The following is a 19,562-nucleotide window of genomic DNA, read 5'->3' on the forward strand; positions in this document are numbered from 1 at the left end:
TTTATAAATATTCTACATAAATAACAATAAGTAATTTTTTTATTGAAAATTTTTTACAATTTAATAACACAAAAGCGATTTATGGGTTAATGAGAAAATTCAACAACATGTTTTAAAATAAAAAACACTCAATCATAAACTGTAATACGATTATCATATTGACGCATGACCTCATTCTTTTTTGACCATTTTATCAAAAATATATTTTTTTTTTTTTGGGAATTTCCGATATTTTTATTTTTTTAAATATATTCTGAAAACTAATAAAAATTAATAATTTTGTTTTATGTGCATTAGTGATAACCAAATTTGGGCATGTTGAACTCTGATAATTTAGTTAAAAATAAATTTTTATTTTTCTTTATCTATAGTGCGACGTAAAAAATAAAAAAAAAAAAATTTTTTTTTTATTTTGTTGTCAAGTATATTGAAGAAATTTTTTTTTTTTTATTTCGTTTTGACTTTTTCTCTTATTTACGAGGACTCTTTAAAAAAAAAAAAAAATTGTCATTTAATGTTTGTACAAATTTTTTGCATTTCCTTTTATCTAGTTTGATAATACCGTTGATTTGCAATCTTCGGAATTTTTATTTTCATACAAATCTTAAAAGAATTATCATCCTTCCGAATCCAATTTAAAATACTCTTCAAAAATATTATCGCATTTAATTGAATTCTTTAATTTTATATAAAATAATTTTATTAAATTCAATTTTTATTTATATTATTTTGTACTACTGCAATAGAAAATTTTGAATATCATTATTTTGTAATTGAATTTTCTGTATTTTCAGCGAATAATTTTTCTTTGAAGCATTATTTTGTGTGTTCATTATATAGATAGTAGTTTTATTTTATTTGTAATAAATAATTTTTGTTGTTTTATTTGAATTAAAATATCATTATTATAATTCATTATTTTTTATGTGTTGCTTAATTATAGCAAGTTGCAAAAGTAATATTGACAACCATTAAATGTTTTAAAAAATATTTTTAAATACAAATAAATATTTATATTTATTTATAATATACGACAAATATAAATTTTAAAACTTCAAAGTTTTTTACTTTTAATTTACTTGAGCCATTAAATAAACTTTTTGTGTAATTTAAATTAAATACAAATGACTAAAAAAAAAAAAGATAAAAAATAAAAAAAAAGAAAAGATAAAAAAAAATACCTACAGACACATATGCGTATAGTTAATAGTACACAGAAATATATATATTATATATAGTGTGATCTATTGATAAATGGACATCAGGGTTGTTCTTTCACACCGGATTTTTCTAACACGTGGAGACAGAAATTTATTGATGATAAGATGCAGTGGAGTGATTGTATCGTTGTTGGTGATAGGTGAGTAATATATTTATTTTAATAATTTTACTTTTTATAAAAATTTAATGGAGTATCTACATGTGTGGTATTTGTTTAATATTTTTTATATTTTGTTTAATGCTGTTGTTATTTTATGATTGATTGTTGAAAAATAAAAACAGTATAGAAAATATTTTTTTAATTTTATTTATCGGACTCTTTTGATGATGATATTGTGTATTTAATTGAAAAAAAAAAAAAAGGAAAAAAAATGTGAACACGAGTGTTTATCAGTTGACAGAGACCAAGCTGTTTTTTTTTTTTATTTTTTTTATTTTTGTCTACTCGGGCGTGGTATTTATTAAATTTTTCCGCGGTTAATTTATTTGTTTATACTGTTGAATTTATTTATTTAATATTATTAACATTGATATTTATTTTTATTTGTGAGTTGGGGAAAAAAAAGAAAGTTTTTTCAAGTATTAAAATATTAATTATCAATACATTGATTAAATTTTAGATTTGATTTAAATGTGTGTGTATGTATACTTGTGTAAAAAATATATATTTGATGATTAATACGTATATTATATTATTTATTTCAGTGGTGTAGGTAAAACAAGTCTGCTGTTAAAATACTCAAAAAATGATCAATATTTATTATCTAGTGAATATATACCTCCTTCGATTGAAACTTGTGTAGTAACTGTTATGGTTGATGAAAAACCATTACATCTTGGTTTATGGGATACAACTGAAGAAACAGATTACCATAGCTTCAAACGACTTGTGTATATAAAAACTGATGTATTGCTTATTTGTTTTTCACTTGTTGATCCAGCAAGTTTTGAAAATGTTAAAGCTAAATGGTATCCAGAAGTACGTCATCATTGTCCAGCAACACCAATAATACTTGTTGGTACAAAACTCGATTTACGTGAAGATAAAGAAACTATTGAAAAATTAAAAAATAAAAAACTTGCACCAATAACTTATCCACAGGTAAACTATTTAATAATTTTATTTCTATTTAATATTCTCTTATATAATTGTTATTTTTTACATGTATCTATGTCATGTTTATTCTAATATTTGCAGGGTCTTGCAATGGCTAAAGAAATTGGAGCAGTCAAATATATGGAATGTTCAGCATTTACAGAACAAGGACTGGAAGATATTTTCGAAAAAGCAGTACGTGTGAGCTTAGCTGAGAGAAAGATTCGCACTTGTTGCCTTTTGTAATATTATAATATATCAATAACAAAAACAGTAAAAAAAATTTACTTATCAAATACTTATGAATTGAAGAAATAAATAATTCAAATTTATCAACTTCATAACAATATTAATTTTGTGATATTTTGTTTTATAAATTAATTATAATTTTACCTGAAACATCAATTTTTATAAATTTTACTCGAGGTCCATCAAGTTTTTAAAAGTATTGCAATAAAATAACGCAAAAAATGCTTTTTTCAATGCTGCTAAATTTGAAAATATATATTTTACTCCATTAGAATAAATATTAATTGTATTTTAAAATAATATTTCACGGTCATAATAATAAAATATAATATAAATTAATTAATCATTGATAAATCAAATACTTAACTATTTAAATTTTACAATCAAAAAATATAATTGTATTTAATCAGTCTATACAATAATAGTAGTTATGAAAAAATAAAATTTACAAACCCTATTGTCAATATAAATACAAATCCACTTGAAAAAATATATAAAAAAATTGACCTAAAAGGGTAAATTAAAAAAAATATATATTTTAATAAATCAGGTTATTTTATATAAGGTTATTTTTAAAGCATAAATGAATATATATATTTACATATGCATATGAATATGTATACATATGTATATCGCAAATTTTTACTAGGAGGACATCATCGTTGTTTTTTCACACCGAATTTTTCTAACGCGTATAAAGAGACGTAAAGCTGCCAGGAAAAACCACCATAAAAAAAATTCTAAATAATATAGTGTATAAAAATTTAATTTAATATATAAATTCTCCTATATACTAGTAAATTTAAAGTATATATGTGTCTTTAGATTTTTTTATTATATTTTTCATCTTTTTTTCCTTCAATTCATTTGTTTTTTTTTTGTTTTTTTTTTAATATAGTGGAAGCTAGTGGTAGAAATCAAGTCAGGTTTGAGTAGAATAAACTCTTGGCGTTATCATAAAGGCACCATGCCAGGTTTAGACAAATGAGGCCGAAAACAATTCTCAAACGTCTTGAATAAGATTGATTTTTTTTTTACCACCCAAAAGGATTAAGTTTCCTATTAAGTGTTATCGCGTTAAGATTTTAAATACCAGAAATCAGTAGAAATGACATCACTGTCTACACAGTAGCTCGTTCGTTGACGCCAAGGTGTCCGTTATACTTCTAATCCCGGCTGCTACAGATTATTGTATTTTAAAAAATATTTTTTCCTTATTTAATCATTTATCAATGAAAGAGAGCTATATAATTATTACCTCTTTTTTTTAATATCATCATTGATGATACATCAAATAAAAATTTAAAGATTTTAATAATCTAAAATTATTTATAAAAATAAAAATAGTATCAGAAAACTTTTTTGCACAATTGACATGATAATAATAAGAGTCATTTTTTATTTACAAAAATTTTAATATAAAATGTATATTAATGTTGAACATTCCACATATTTGACTGCTCCGATTTCTTAAGCTATTGTAAGATCGTATTTAAAAATAACTTAACAAAGTAATTGATCGTAATCTTCTTGTCCAGCGCTATCCCATGAACCAAGTTCTATTGGTTTTCCATCAAAGATAACCCTTACTGAATGATTATCAAATACAGTTGGTCTATTTTCATTAGACAATACATTTATCGTGTATCTCAACAGCAAACATGCTTGACCAACAACACTGTAATGTTGTAAAACTACCTGTCCAGTCCTTTTCCACCAAACAATAGCCCAATGATCGTTTGACTGAGCTGGAAAATGCAACTTCCTTATCATAAAATGTTGAATTATACTCTACTCTTTTAGCTTCTTCTTGCTTATAAAGACTATACCAGCTCCGTCTTGTCCAGACTGACTTCCAGACTTGTGCCTTCACAGCATCTTTGCACTATGTCTGATCCAATCCTGGATCTACTACTGGCGGTATACTCGCAGTATACTCGCGTCCCCTGCTTGTATTATAATTTATAATATCATGAATAATTTTAAAAATAAATAATAATTTACACTATACTTGACTTGACAATATTACTAATCTATATTACCAACAACGATGTGCTTAATCATTTTTTTTTTTTTTACTATTCTTTATTAATAATATTATTATTTTATATTGATAAAATTTTTATTATACAAGTCATTGTCAAAATAACATTAACAATTAACTTTTTACAAAATAAACAATTACATAATTTATATAGTACGAATAACAATAATAATAGCAATTATTTTTTTTTTTTTATTATTATTATTATTCAGTGCAATTTAAAAGGAAAAATTCAAACTAAACAAATCGGGTTTACATTTATCACGTGTGTATCACAATCCAACTAAATATTGTTTGATATTTTAGATGACAAATTTTTTCCATTCTTTATATATATCAGCAAATTGGAGTTATTATTATTTCCTCTTTTTTTTTTTTCTATCGAAGAACTTGTTAAATAAATGGATTATTATTTAAAATTATTTTTAAAAAATAAAATAATTAAATATATTAACTAAAATTTAAGATAGATTTTATAACGATTTTTATAACAGTAATAGTTTTTTTTTTTTTTTGTTATTAAATTGAATTGTCAATTTAGTTTTCATAATAAATGAGTAGATTGATTAATGATAATGATACTTGAAGTATCAATGAATTTATAAAATTTCTTAAACAAGTCTTTTGTTTCAGTCTAAATAATTATTAAAAAAAAAATGTCTTATATTCTCATTGATTTTTGAAATAAAAGATATATAAGTAAATGAGAAAAAAAATATCCATATATCCATTTGCAATTATTGCGAGATAGTTATAGTAATAGTAATATTTTTTTGATAGCAATTTCAGAAAAGATATACCTTTTTCATCAGTTCAACAGGTTGTTTTTTAAAATCCAGATTATTTTGTTTAAAAATAGAAATTTAAATCACAATAAAAAAGAAATAAATTGTTTACAAAAAAATTCTTTTGTTTTTTTCTTTTCATTCATTATTCTTTCAGAGAAAGATGGAGATTTAATGAATTTATGTTTCACATTTGGATAGGGAACAAGAATGTCTGCTTCATCCTGGTCTTTCCTATGTAGATTTATTTTATTTTTTCGGTTATCGGCGTTATCATATTTTTGAAGACAATGACAGAGCATCTTTTGTTCTGGGCAAAGTACAGCACGTGCTGCTTGATCGAAAACAGCATCCAGGCCTTCTTTTGTTAATGCTGAACACTCCAGATATTTGACTGCTCCGATTTCTTTGGCCATTGCAAGACCCTATTTAAAAAACAATTTTGAAAATAAAATATTATAATGAACATGATATTGTTACATGTAAATAATATCAATTATAAAATAATATTAAATAGAAATAAAATTGCTAAATAATATACCTGTGGATAAGTTATTGGTGCAAGTTTTTTATCTTTTAATTTTTCAATAGTTTCTTTATCTTCACGTAAATCAAGTTTTGTACCAACAAGTATTATTGGTGTTGCTGGACAATAACGACGTACTTCTGGATACCATTTAGCTTTAGCATTTTCAAAACTTGCCGGATTAATAAGTGAAAAACAAATAATAAATACATCAGTTTGTGAATATGACAATCGTCTAAGTGCATCGAAATTTTCTTGTCCAGCGATATCCCATAAACCAAGGCTAACTGGTTTCCCATCAACCATTAAATTAACTGGGTACTCATCAAATACAATTGGGCTGTATTCAACAGGAAACACTCTTTTCGTATAAGTTATCATCATACAAATTTTACCCACACTACTGTAATCAACAAATTTATAAAAATAAAATAAAATATATATTTTTTACACAAGTACATACACACACATTCAAAATAAATCTAAAATTTAATTAATGTATTGATAATTAATATTTTTTTAATACTTGAAAAATATTCCTTTTTTTTCCCAACTCACAAATAAAATAAATATCAATGTTAATAATATTAAATAAATAAATTCAACAATATAAACAAATAACTTAACCGCGAAAAAATTTAATAAATACCACGCCTGAGTAGACAAAAATAAAAAAAATAAAAAAAAAAAAACAGCTTGGTCTCTGTTAACTGATAAACACTCGTGTTCACATTTTTTTCCTTTTTTTTATTTCAATTAAATACATAATATCATCATCAAAAGAGTCCAATAAATAAAATTAAAAAAATATTTTCCATACTGTTTTTATTTTTCAACAATCAATCATAAAATAACAACAGCAATAAACAAAATATAAAAAATATTAAACAAATACCACACATGTAGATATACTCCATTAAATTTTTATAAAATAATTAAAATAATTATATTACTCACCCATCACCAACAACGACGCACTTAATCGCTTGCATTGTATCACGAATAAATATCAAAATAATTAACAATAACAACAAAAAATTAAAAAAAAAAATTAAAATATAAAGCAAGTGTCACCGGTTTTTTAAATTCTTTCTCGTTGGTTTTTTTCTGGCAACTTCACGTCTCCACGGTACAGAAAAAGCTGTCGTGATCGAACATCCCTATAATGTCCACCTAGAAATAGTTTACTCTTTATATATACTCCTGTTTACTATATTATCTATGCATATATGTTTCTGTAAATATTTGTTCCAACTTTCTTTTTTTACTACTTTTCATTTTTTATCCTTTCGATTTTTTAAATCCGTTTTTTTTTTTAAGATTGAAAGCTATAGTGGTGAAAATCAAGCAGGTTTGGGTAGAATGAACTCGCGGCGTTATCATAAAAGCACCAGGTTTTGAAAGTGAGGCCGGAAATAATGGTCAAATGTCTTAAATAAGATTGATTTTTTTATACCACTCAAGAGTACATCAGCTTCCCTGTTATTGCTTTAAGTTTTTTAATAGCAATCGAAAGGTACAAATGACATCAATGTCTACACAGTAGCTCGTTCGTTGACACCAAAGTGTCCATTTTATCTCTAATCCCGGCTGATACAGAATATTATATTTTAAAAATATTTTTTCCTTATTTAATCATATATATATCAGTATAAAAGAGAGCTATAGTTATTACCTCTTTTTTTTTATATCATTGATGATACATTAAATAAAAATTTTAAGATTTTAATTATTTAAAATTATTTATAAAAATAAAATTATAATCTGCACATCATTTTGCACTTTGTATGATAATGATAAGTCATTTTTTATTTATAAAAAAGTGAAGATTATATAGAAGACAACATTTGCGTTTATTTTATACTCGTAGTACTTGACAAAATACTGCAGCACGTATTACTTTATCGAAAACAGTTTTCAGGCCTTCTTTTGTGAATGCTGAACATTCCACATATTTGACTGCTCCGATTTCTTTGGCCATTGCAAGACCCTATTTAAAAAAACAATTTTAAACATAAAATATTATAATGAACATGACATTGTTACATGTAAATAATATCAATTATAAAATAATATTAAATAGAAATAAAATTATTAAATAATTTACCTGTGGATAAGTTATTGGTGCAAGTTTTTATCTTTTAATTTTTCAATAGTTTTTTCATCTTCACGTAAATCAAGTTTTGTACCAACAAGTATTATTGGTATTTCTGGACAATGATGACGTACTTCTCGATACCATTTAGCTTTAACATTTTTAAAACTTGCTGGATTAACAAGTGAAAAACAAATAAGAAATACATCAGTTTGTGGATATGACAATGGTCTAAGTCTATCGTAATCTTCTTGTCCAGCTGTATCCCATAAACCAAGACTTATTGGTTTTTCATCAACCATAACATTTGCTGAATAATTATCAAATACAGTTGGTATATGTTCACCGGGAAATTCATTTTTTGTATAACTTAAAAACAAGCTTGTTTTACCCACATCATTGTAATTAACAAAATAAATTAAAATACAAAAGACACTTGCATTAATCATCAAATGATTATTTGTCTTCTTTGAAAGTCAATTTTAATATATTACTAAAGTGTTGATAAACAATATTTACCACTTTTATTTATTATTAAACAATAAAAAATTAATTGATAAAGTATTATTATTTATTTATTTTTTTCATCGGACGGATTTATTGCCAATTGAGCTTTTATTACATTTTTTTTCTGTTAATTATTTTTTAATTTCAATCGAAATATTTAATAATGATGATAATTGATGAATTTCATGTAAATCATTGCTATCATTATTTAATTTATTTGGTAATGTTAAATCATTGATATAATATTACTTTCATCATTGCGGACAATTTAACTGGGTCATTTACATCATTATCAGTTAATTAGAAATCAGTTGTTGTTTTTATTATATTTTTTTCATCATTATTACAAAATAAACAAATAAATTAACCGCGAAAAAATCTAATAAATACCACGCCCGAGTAGACAAAAATAAAAAAAATAAAAAAATAAAAAAACAGCTTGGTCTCTGTTAACTGATAAACACTCGTGTTCACATTTTTTTCCTTTTTTTTTTTCAATTAAATACACAATATCATCATCAAAAGAGTCCAATAAATAAAATTAAAAAAATATTTTCCATACTGTTTTTATTTTTCAACAATAAATCATAAAATAATAACAGCATTAAACAAAATATAAATTACCAACAACGATACAATCACTTCACTGCATCTTATCACCTGTTATCACCAAACCGGTGTAAGAGAACAACCCTGATGACCATCTATAGCAATAGTTCACACTATACATATATATATTTCTGTGTACAGCTATTAACTATATGCATATGTGTCTGTAGTTTTTTTTATTATTTTTCATCTTTTTTTCCTTTAATTCATTTGTTTTTTTTTTTTTTGTCTTTAATATACCGGAAGCTATAGTGGTAGAAATCAAGTCAGGTTTGGGTAGAATAAACTCTTGGCGTTATCATAAAGGCACCATTTTAAGAAAATTGGAGTTATTATTATTTCCTCTTTTTTTTTTTTTTCCATCGAAGAACTTGTTAAATAAATGGATTATTATTTAATATTATTTTTAAAAAATAAAATAATTAAATATATTAACTAAAATTTAAGATAGATTTTATAACAATTTTTATAACAATAATATCTTTTTTTTTTTTGTTATTAAATTCAATTATCAATTTAGTTTTCATAATAAATGAGTGAATTAATAAATGATAATGATACTTGAGGTATCAATGAATTTATTCTTTTATTCATTCTTTTGTTTCAGTCTAAATAATTATTAAAAAATAAATGTCTTATATTCTCATTGATTTTTGAAATAAAAGATATAGGTATAAGAAAATGAGAAAAAAAAAATCCATATATCCATTTGCAATTATTGCGAGATAGTTATAGTAATAGTAATATTTTTTTAATAGCAATTTCAGAAAAGATATACTTTTTTCATCAGTTCAACAGGTTGTTTTTTAAAATCCAGATTATTTTGTTTAAAAATAGAAATTTAAATCACAATAAAAAAGAAATTAATTGTTGTCAAAAAGATTCTTTTGTTTTTTTCTTTTCATTCATTATTCTTTCAGAGAAAGATGGAGATTTAATGAATTTATGTTTCACATTTAGATAGGGAACAAGAATGTCTGCTTCATCCTGTTTTTTCCTATGTAGATTTATTTTATTTTTCCGGCTATCGGCGTTATCATATTTTTGAAGACAATGACAGATCATCTTTTGTTTTGGACAAAGTACAGCACGTGCTGCTTGATTGAAAACAGCATCCAGGCCTTGTTTTGTTAATGCTGAGCATTCCAGATAGTTAAATGCTCCGATTTCTTCGGCCATTGTGACTGAATGACGTCAAGGTAATAGTCGTGGTCTCCAATAGAGAATAGTTACCATAACTATTTATAATTATTATTAATTTTTGTGTAAATACTTGGATATGTGATTCAGAAGAATTAAAAAACAAATATCGCTTTCAAGATTTAAAATAAAGAATCAGAATTAAAATCATCATGGAATTAGGAGTTTATATTTCAGGTAAAATAATAATAAATTTATACAAATTAATTGATGAAAAAATGTATTTTTTTTTTTCCTTTTTCAATTCATAAGTCTTTGATATGTAAATTTTTTTTACTGTTTTTGTTATTGATATATTATAATATTACAAAAGGCAACAAGTGCGAATCTTTCTCTCAGCTAAGCTCACACGTACTGCTTTTTCGAAAATATCTTCCAGGCCTTGTTCTGTAAATGCTGAACATTCCATATATTTGACTGCTCCAATTTCTTTAGCCATTGTAAGACCCTGCAAATATTATAATAAACATGACATTGTTATAAGTAAATAGTATAAATTAAAAAATAATTGAATAGAAATAAAATATTTGAATAATATACCTGTGGATAAGTTATTGGTTCAAGTTTTTCATTTCCTAATTTTTCAATAGTTTCGTTGTCTTCGCATAAATCAAGTTTTGTACCAACAAGTATAATTGGTGTTGCTGGACAAAGACGACGTGCTTCTGGATACCATTTAGCTTTAACATTTTTAAAACTTTCTGGATCAACAAGTGAAAAACAAATAAGCAATACATCAGTTTTTATACACACAAGTCGTTTGAAGCTATGGTAATCTGTTTTTTCAGTTGTATCCCATAAACCAAGATGTATTGGTTTTTCATCAACCATAATAGTTACTACACAAGTTTCAGTTGAAGGAAGTATATATTCACTAGATAATGAATATTGATCCTGTTTTGAGTATTTTAACAGCAAACTTGTTTTACCTACACCGCTGAAATAAATAATATAATACGCATTATTCATCAAATATATATATTTTATACAAAGGTATAACATACACACACATTTAAATTGAATATAAAATTTAATCAATGTATTGATAATTAATATTTTAATACTTGAAAAAATTTTCTTTTTTTTCCCCAACTCACGAAGAAAAATGAATATCATTGTTAATAATATTAAATAAATAAATTCAACAAAATAAACAAGAAAATTAACCGCGAAAAAATTTGATAAATACCACGCCCGAGTAGACGAAAATAAAAAAAATAAAAAAAAAAAAAAACAGCTTGGTCTCTGTTAACTGATGAACACTCGTGTTCAAATTTTTTTTTTTTTTTTTTTTTTTTTTTCAATTGAATACACAATAAGAGTCTAATAAATAAAATGAAAAAATATTTTTCATACTGTTTTTATTTTTCAACAATCAATCATAAAATAACAACAAATCAGCAATAAGTAAAATATTAAATATATATAAAAAATACCACACATGTAGATAATATACTCCATTAAATATTTATAAAAAATAAAAAAAATTAATATAAATATAAGTATTACTCACCTATCACCAACAACGATACAATCACTCCACTGCATCTTATTACCAATAAATTTCTGTCTCCACGCCTGCATTATATCACCAATAAATATCAAAATAATTAACAATGATCAACAATACCAACAATAAATTAAAAAAAAAAACATTAAAATATAAATCAAGTGAGTCACTGTCACCGATTTTTTAAATTCTTTCTCGTTGGTTTTTTTCTGGCAACTTCACGTCTCCACGGTAGAAGAAGCTGTCGTGATAGAACATCCCTAATGTCCACCTAGAAATAGTTTACTCTTTATATATACTCCTGTGTATTATTAATGCATATATGTGTCTGTAAATATTTTTTTCTAACTTTCTTTTCTTAATCCTTTTTTTTATTCATTTTGTTGTTTTTATTTTTTACAGATTCGGGGCTGAAGTGGAAATCAAGTCAAGGCCGGAGAATGAACTTTCATGTTAAAATAAAAGCCCAGGTTTAGACGTTTGGGTCAGAAACAAATTGTCAAGCGTCTTGAATGAAATTGATTTTATTTCTACCACTTAAGATTTAAGAAGACGACATTTTTTAACTGAATGGCGTCAAGGTGATAGTCGTGGGCTTTAATAGAAAATAGTTTCTTATAAGTGAGTTTCTGTCTTATCGTACAATGACGCCAAGATGTATACGTTTAACTAAAAAATTTTTAAATCATTTCTTCTTTTTTGAATAATATATCAGTCAATAAGACCTCTTCTTTTTATATCATCACATTGATAATTCATTAAATGAAAATTTAAAGGTTTTAATTATTTAAAATTATTTATAAAAGTAAAATTATAATCACAAAATCATTATGCACAATTTGTATGATAATAATAAGTCATTTTTATTTATAAAAAATTTGATATTATAGAAGACAACATTTGCGTTTATTTTATACTCGTGGTACTTGACAAAATACTGCAGCACGTATTACTTTATCGAAAACAGTTTTCAGGCCTTCTTTTGTGAATGCTGAACATTCCACATATTTGACTGCTCCGATTTCTTTGGCCATTGCAAGACCCTATTTAAATAACAATTTAAAAATAAAATATTATAATAAACATGACATTGTTACATGTAAATGATATCAATTATAAAATAATATTAAATAGAAATAAAATTATTAAATAATTTACCTGTGGATAAGTTATTGGTGCAAGTTTTTTATCTTTTAATTTTTCAATAGTTGCTTTATCTTCACGTAAATCAAGTTTTGTACCAACAAGTATTATTGGTGTTGCTGGACAATGACGACGTACTTCTGGATACCATTTAGCTCTAACATTTTCAAAACTTGCTGGATCAACAAGTGAAAAACAAATAATAAATACATCATTTCCTGGATAAAACAATTCTCTGTAAACTTTGTAATTTTCTGCTCCAGATAAATCTTGTAAAAAAAGTTCTGTTGGTTTTCCATCAACCATAACAGGTACTATACTATGTTCAAATATAGTTGGTACATCATATTCACCAGATGATGACAATTTTATATAATCATTTTTCGCGTATCTATACAGCAAGATAGTTCAACTGGTTCCTCTGTCAAAATAGATAATACAATATGCATTAATCATCAAATATATATTTTTTACACAAGTACATACACACATATTTAAAATAAATCTAAAATTTAATCAATGTATTGATAATTAATATTTTAATACTTGAAAAATATTTCTTTTTTTTTTCCCAACTCACAAATAAAATTAAACATCAATGTTAATAATATTAAATAAATAAATTCAACAAAATAAACAAATAAATTAACCGCGAAAAAATTTAATAAATTCCACGCCCGAGTAGACAAAAAAAAAAAACAGCTTGGTCTCTGTTAACTGATAAACACTAAATAATAAACACTAAATAATAAACAACAGGATTAAACAAAATATGAAAAATATTAAACAAATACCACACATGTAGATAATGAACTCTATTAAATTTTTATAAAATATAAAATAATTAAAATAAATATATTACTCACTTATCATCAAGAGTTAAACACCTAATTCTCCCCATCTGAAACAATTAAAATTAAAATAGAATTTCTTAAATAAATTTTTTCTTTTTCTCATTTGAGTATTTAATTGATATAGGTACTAAATTTGGTAATAACTAAGTTTACATAATAATAAATGAGTATAAAAATATGAGGAATATACGTGAACAGTGGAGCGGGATAAGAGGATTCAAACATGTTTTACTCATAGAATTTTAATCAACAAAAATTTAACATTGATCGAATGAGAGAAATATGAAATAATTATCAAATGACCATATTTTTCATCTTTTTATTAAACTTCCAATAATAAATATTTACTAATTCAATTTATTATTATTAAATAATGGAATAAAAGTATTGATATTTTACAAAATAAATAATAATTTACACTATACTTGAAAATATTACTCATCCATCACCAACAACGGCTGTCTTAAATGGTTTTTTTTTTATTATTAGTCATTGCCAAAATAACATTAACAATTAACTTTTTACAAATAAACAATTACATAATTTATATAGTACTAATAAATATAATAATAGCAATTATTATTTTTTTTATTATTATTATTATTATTCAGTGCAATTCAAAAGAAAAATTCCAACTAAACAAATCGGGCTTACATTTATCACGTGGTTATCACAATCCAACTAAATATTTTTTGATATTTCAGATGACAATTTTTTTGCTTATATATCAGCAAATTGGAGTTATTATTATTTCCTTTTTTTTTTCTATCAAAGAACTTGTTAAATAAATAGATTATTATTTAAAATTATTTTTAAAAAAATTTTAGTAACGGATTCGTTCTATTGAAAATTGAAAATTTTCAAAACTCCGGCGAAAGCCCGTGTGGTTCCTCTTGATTATTCCAAATTCATTTTAGTTTTTTTTTTTATTAATAATTTTAAATTATATGATTAAATATTTTTTGTTTTTTTCGCGCTGTTTTTCACCTGTCAAATTATGTACATAAATCAAAATACAGATGAAAAAAATTTGAGGTTATACCACTTGTAATTAATAATTTTATTAGATTCGTTCAAAAAAGAAATCAATACAAATATAAAAAAAATAAATCGTTCAATTTACTTTTTTTTTAACTAAACAAATCTTTTTTAGAACCATTTTGTTTATTACTTTTATTTATAAAAATTTGTCCATGGTAGTTTTTTTTTTTCTTTTTAATAACATGGTAATATAAATAACTATTTTATCGATCAAGCAAATTGTAACCACAGCAAAGAAAGTTTTACGCATGCGCTTTAAACTCTTTTTTGAAGAAAAAATGTTTAAAATAAAAATCGGTAATTGTTTATATTTCGGATAACTTTTGAACAAATTAACATAAAAAAGTTTTATTAAGCTCAAAAAATTTGATATTAAATTCCTGAGAGCCACCCTGTCTTGATAAAAATCGCTAAAATCACTCCTTCGTTACTATTTTTCGACTGTAACATAAAGGCTGATAGTGATTGTTATAAACAATTGCTGATATCTAATTAACGAATGATCAGAGCAAATTTTATCAAGAGAGGCTGGCTCTCGGTATCGAAAAGACAATTAATTTGAGCTATAAACAAAGCTTGTAAGTTAAAATTTTAAAGAGTTATGCAAAACATAAAAAAACAGCAATTTTGTTTTTTTGTTTATTAACAATCTTCCAACGACATTAAAAACAATTTTCAACTTAATTATTATAAATTCCGTCATTCTTAATATCCTGGCAAAAAATCGCATCCATGATTTGTTCTTAGTTTTCTTATTATTTGACTTTGAAAATTACACGGTGATCGTTTTTTGTTAATAATAAATTAACTAACAATTAAAATTACTTTTAGTAAGTCCCTGGTTTTAGTATTTTCATAGACGAATAATTTGGTCCTAATACGATCCTTCTACCTTTATTACTTTACAAGATATGATCATTTTAAAAAAAACGTGTATGAATTTAATACTATAGGCTTCGCCTACGTAAAATAAAATAATTATATATATTAACAAATTTTAAGATAGATTTTATAACGATTTTTATAATAGTAATAGTTTTTTTTTTTTTTTGTTATTAAATTCAATTATCAATTTAGTTTTCATAATAAATGAGTAAATTAATTGATGATAAATGATAATGATACAAAAAAATATTATGGGTATCAAGATAAAAAAAAAAAAAGCGCTATATGAATTGGCGGGAAATTGGCGTTTTCGTTAATTGGTAAAGTAGAAAATACCTTGTTTTTTGGGGGTTGGACGCCGTTACATATTGCACAACGCATGCGTGATTTTTCATGATTTTGGATTTATTTTTTATACTGACCAAGTGACCACTGACCAACTGACCACTATTGAGATTGTCATATGTCATATACGTTTGTTCAGGGTGATTTAAGTATTGATTATTATTTGTGATAGATCACTACAAGGATGAAGAAGTTTACCTATATAACGATTTTTATAATTACTGCAGCTGTCTTGATTATTTGTCCCATTGGGGTGAGTTATAGAATTATTTGAAAATTTAATTATCAAACTGATTGTGCATATAGTTTATCTTTAAAAAAAATATAAAGGGTATAATAATTAGATGTATAAATTTTTTATGCAGTCGGAATAGAAATTCTTTAGGCATCATGTCAAGCGCATGTATTGAAGCTAAATAGAAATTACTTGAATAATATAAATTTCGATAAACAGTCTAGCAATACCTCGACAAGGATTTTCACGTGAAATTTCAAGATGCTGAAGCGCATATATATTTTATAGTTAAAAAAAATATATAAAAGTATAATAATTAGATGTATAAAATGTATATCCAGTCGAAATAGAAATTCTTTAAGCATCATCTCAATTAGTGCATGCGTATTGAAGCTAAATAAAATTTACTTGTATAATAAATTTTGGTGCAGCGTCTTGCAATACCTCGACAAGGATTTTCACGTAGAAATTCGAGATGCTGTGATATTTACCATGAAACCAGAGTCGTTTTTTTTTTCTGGGTAATTGCCCTAATCCCCTTAATCCTCCAGGCCACAAAGCTTTACAATTTTTCCTAGTTTCGGCATTGGCATCGGAACTGACATTCTTCTTTACCGTTATTTAAAGAAAAACCATTAGTATCACAGCATCTTGAAACTTTACGTGAAAATCCTGGGTCAAATCCTTGCCGCGTCTGTATATTTTTTTTTTTTTTTTTAATTAACAAATAACAGTTTTATAATTTATAGACATTTAAAATAATAATAAATAAATAAATAAATAAAATAAAATTTTTATTTAATTTAGCAGAATATTAAATTTCATCAAAATTTCATTAAATTTTATTATTAACTTGTATTTGTAATTTGAAAAAATTTTAAATAAATTCATTTTAATTTATAAGTACATGATTATTTTAGGGAGCATTTAAATTGTTGCCAATCCAAACAAATAATTCAGAAGCTGAAGACAGCATCGTACAGAAAAATGACATGAATAACCAATCAACAATTGAAAGTAAGTTATATTTTTTATTTCAACTTTGATTATAATAAGCAAATATTTTTTTTTTCTTATTTTCATTTTTAATTAATATAATTAAATGTATGTTTCAGCAACAACATACGGAAAATACTTTTGTAATACATCTTCTGTATTTTATATGAAGAATGTTTGTAACGATTCTTCAACCTTCGAAATAGATTTGTCTAACAGGGGTTTAACATCTCTTCCACAAGGAATATTCAATGGATTAGAGTCTCTAAAATCGTTGGATTTGTTAGCAAATAAACTGTCGAGTCTCGAAAATAATACTTTTAATAGCTTGTCCAATCTTGAAACTCTAGATATTAGTGATAATAAGTTAACATCTCTTCCACAAGCAATATTCAATGAATTAATATCTTTAACTTATTTAGGATTAGATTCAAACAAACTGTCAAGTCTGGAAAATAATACTTTTCATGGCTTGTCCAATCTTGAAACTCTAGATATCAGTGATAATAATTTAACATCTCTTCCACAAAGAATATTTAATGGATTGATATCTCTAATTTCTTTGGAATTATATTCAAACAAACTGTCAAGTATTGAAAATAATACTTTTCATGGCTTGTCCAGTCTTACTAATTTAGATATCAGTTATAATAGTTTAACATCCCTTCCACAAGGAATATTTAATAAATTACAGTTTCTAGAATCGTTGCATTTATCATCAAATAAACTGACAAGTCTTGATTATGATATTTTTAATAGCTTGTCTAAACTCACTTCTTTATACATCATAAATAATAACTTAGCATCCCTTGAACATGAATTATTTAATGAATTGAAATCTTTAACAACTTTACATTTGCGATCCAACAAACTGACAAGTATTCCTTGTAATATCTTCAATAAGTTGATCCATCTTATCGATTTAGATATTGGTAATAATGATTTAACATCTCTCCCACAAAATATATTCAGTGAATTGAAATCTCTACGTCGGTTAAAATTAGATACAAATAAACTGACTAGTCTACAGTTTGGTACATTTCATAATTTGTACAAACTTGAAATTTTATCTATTAGTAATAATAATTTAACAACTCTTTCACAAGGAATACTTGATGAAGAGAAATCTAATATTTTCGATGACTTGGTCAATCTTAGAGTTTTAGATATTCGTAATAATAATTTGACTGATCTTCCAACTGATATTTTTCATAAAAATCAAAAGCTGGAAGGTTTATGTTTACAATCAGATAATCTCCATGAATTAAAACCCGAAGTTTTCACTAATTTAACGGAGATTGATTTGCTCAATATTGAAGATAATAAATTTCGTCTAACAGACGATGATAAAAAATTAATTTTAAAAAATATGAAACAGCAAACTTACAATGAATCTACTTCATATAATATTATTGAAAATGAACAGTGTTTTTTATTTTCATAATTATTAATTATTAACAATTCAATTAATTATTCTCTGAATATTTTTGTACTGTAAATAAAATTATGTTCATCTTTGTCTTTTAAACATTATTCAAATAAAATTTATGCTTTAAAAATAACCTTATATAAAATAACCTGATTCATTAAAATATATATTCTTTTTAATTTACCCTTTTAGGTCAATTTTTTTATATATTTTTTCAAGTGGATTTGTATTTATATTGACAATAGGGTCTGTAAATTTTATTTTTTTATGACTACTATTATTGTATAGATTGATTAAATACAATTATATTTTTTGATTGTAAAATTTAATTAGTTAGGTATTTGATTTATCAATGATTAATTAATTTATATTATATTTTATTATTTTATGACCGTGAAATTTTATTTTAAAATACAATTAAAATTTATTCTAATGGAGTAAAATATATATTTTCAAATTTAGCAGCATTGAAAAAAGCATTTTTTGCGTTATTTTATTGCAATACTTTTAAAAACTAGATGGACCTCGAGTATTTGAATATCAGTGGTAAATTAAATTTGATTCCAATAATAAATAGTATTTTTTTTTATTACAAAAAAGTTTCTAATCTTTTTAACCATAATTAGTTTATAGTTATTGTTAATATGCTTATGTGATTCAGAATAACTAAAAAACAAAATTTATCTATCAATATATTACTTTTGAGATTTAAAAAATTTATATTTCAGGTAAAATTATAATTAATTTATAAAACAAAATATTTTATGATATAATCATAAAATTAATATTGTT

General features: G+C 24.2%; 5 protein-coding genes and 1 pseudogene across 5 annotated transcripts; 2 read left to right on the top strand and 4 right to left on the bottom strand.

Moving 5' to 3' along the window:
- The first annotated feature begins 2,032 nt into the window (after window positions 1-2,032).
- LOC122850715 (ras-related C3 botulinum toxin substrate 1-like) lies at window positions 2,033-2,563 on the top strand. The gene is made up of 2 exons (XM_044149847.1): window positions 2,033-2,323; window positions 2,420-2,563. The coding sequence occupies exons 1-2, from the start codon at window positions 2,033-2,035 to the stop codon at window positions 2,561-2,563; spliced, it is 435 nt and encodes a 144-aa protein (XP_044005782.1).
- Window positions 2,564-4,069: 1,506 nt separating this feature from the next.
- Window positions 4,070-6,913, bottom strand: LOC122850716 (ras-related protein Rac1-like). Its single transcript, XM_044149848.1, has 4 exons — window positions 6,879-6,913; window positions 5,937-6,324; window positions 5,691-5,820; window positions 4,070-4,314 (listed from the first exon to the last, which is right to left on the bottom strand). Exons 1-4 carry the CDS (start codon window positions 6,911-6,913, stop codon window positions 4,070-4,072), a joined length of 798 nt encoding a protein of 265 aa, XP_044005783.1.
- Window positions 6,914-7,779: 866 nt separating this feature from the next.
- LOC122850717 lies at window positions 7,780-10,311 on the bottom strand (annotated as a pseudogene).
- Window positions 10,312-10,636: 325 nt separating this feature from the next.
- On the bottom strand, window positions 10,637-11,880 carry LOC122850718 (ras-related protein Rac1-like). The gene is made up of 3 exons (XM_044149849.1): window positions 11,846-11,880; window positions 10,873-11,269; window positions 10,637-10,780 (listed from the first exon to the last, which is right to left on the bottom strand). Exons 1-3 carry the CDS (start codon window positions 11,878-11,880, stop codon window positions 10,637-10,639), a joined length of 576 nt encoding a protein of 191 aa, XP_044005784.1.
- An 846-nt stretch (window positions 11,881-12,726) lies between these two features.
- Window positions 12,727-13,306, bottom strand: LOC122850312 (ras-related C3 botulinum toxin substrate 1-like). Its single transcript, XM_044149469.1, is given in 2 exon segments — window positions 12,727-12,885; window positions 13,001-13,306. Coding segments are annotated over 2 exon segments (450 nt in total). The 5' UTR covers window positions 13,292-13,306.
- A 4,031-nt stretch (window positions 13,307-17,337) lies between these two features.
- Window positions 17,338-19,436, top strand: LOC122850719 (platelet glycoprotein V-like). Its single transcript, XM_044149850.1, has 3 exons — window positions 17,338-17,362; window positions 17,461-18,672; window positions 19,432-19,436. The coding sequence occupies exons 1-3, from the start codon at window positions 17,338-17,340 to the stop codon at window positions 19,434-19,436; spliced, it is 1,242 nt and encodes a 413-aa protein (XP_044005785.1).
- The last annotated feature ends 126 nt before the right edge of the window (window positions 19,437-19,562 follow it).

The sequence above is a fragment of the Aphidius gifuensis genome, linkage group LG2 (genome assembly GCF_014905175.1).
Source record: "Aphidius gifuensis isolate YNYX2018 linkage group LG2, ASM1490517v1, whole genome shotgun sequence".
NCBI classification, from domain to species: domain Eukaryota; kingdom Metazoa; phylum Arthropoda; class Insecta; order Hymenoptera; family Braconidae; genus Aphidius; species Aphidius gifuensis.

Bases quoted from the DNA above. Each gene is read 5' to 3' on its own strand.
- LOC122850718 (XM_044149849.1), bottom strand. From the start codon at position 11,880: ATGCAGTGGAGTGATTGTATCGTTGTTGGTGATAG. The intron at 11,270-11,845 runs GTGAGTAATACT...TATTTATTTCAG, and splicing joins TGTATCGTTGTTGGTGATAG to CGGTGTAGGTAAAACAAGTT. The intron at 10,781-10,872 runs GTATATTATTCA...TAATATTTGCAG, and splicing joins AACCAATAACTTATCCACAG to GGTCTTACAATGGCTAAAGA.
- LOC122850716 (XM_044149848.1), bottom strand. From the start codon at position 6,913: ATGCAAGCGATTAAGTGCGTCGTTGTTGGTGATGG. The intron at 5,821-5,936 runs GTATATTATTTA...TTTTTTAAATAG, and splicing joins CACCAATAACTTATCCACAG to GGTCTTGCAATGGCCAAAGA. The intron at 4,315-5,690 runs GTCATTGTCTTC...TGCATTTTCCAG, and splicing joins CCCAGAACAAAAGATGCTCT to CTCAGTCAAACGATCATTGG.
- LOC122850719 (XM_044149850.1), top strand. From the start codon at position 17,338: ATGAATAACCAATCAACAATTGAAA. The intron at 17,363-17,460 runs GTAAGTTATATT...TGTATGTTTCAG, and splicing joins TAACCAATCAACAATTGAAA to CAACAACATACGGAAAATAC.
- LOC122850715 (XM_044149847.1), top strand. From the start codon at position 2,033: ATGGTTGATGAAAAACCATTACATCTTGGTTTATGGGATACAACTGAA. The intron at 2,324-2,419 runs GTAAACTATTTA...TAATATTTGCAG, and splicing joins CACCAATAACTTATCCACAG to GGTCTTGCAATGGCTAAAGA.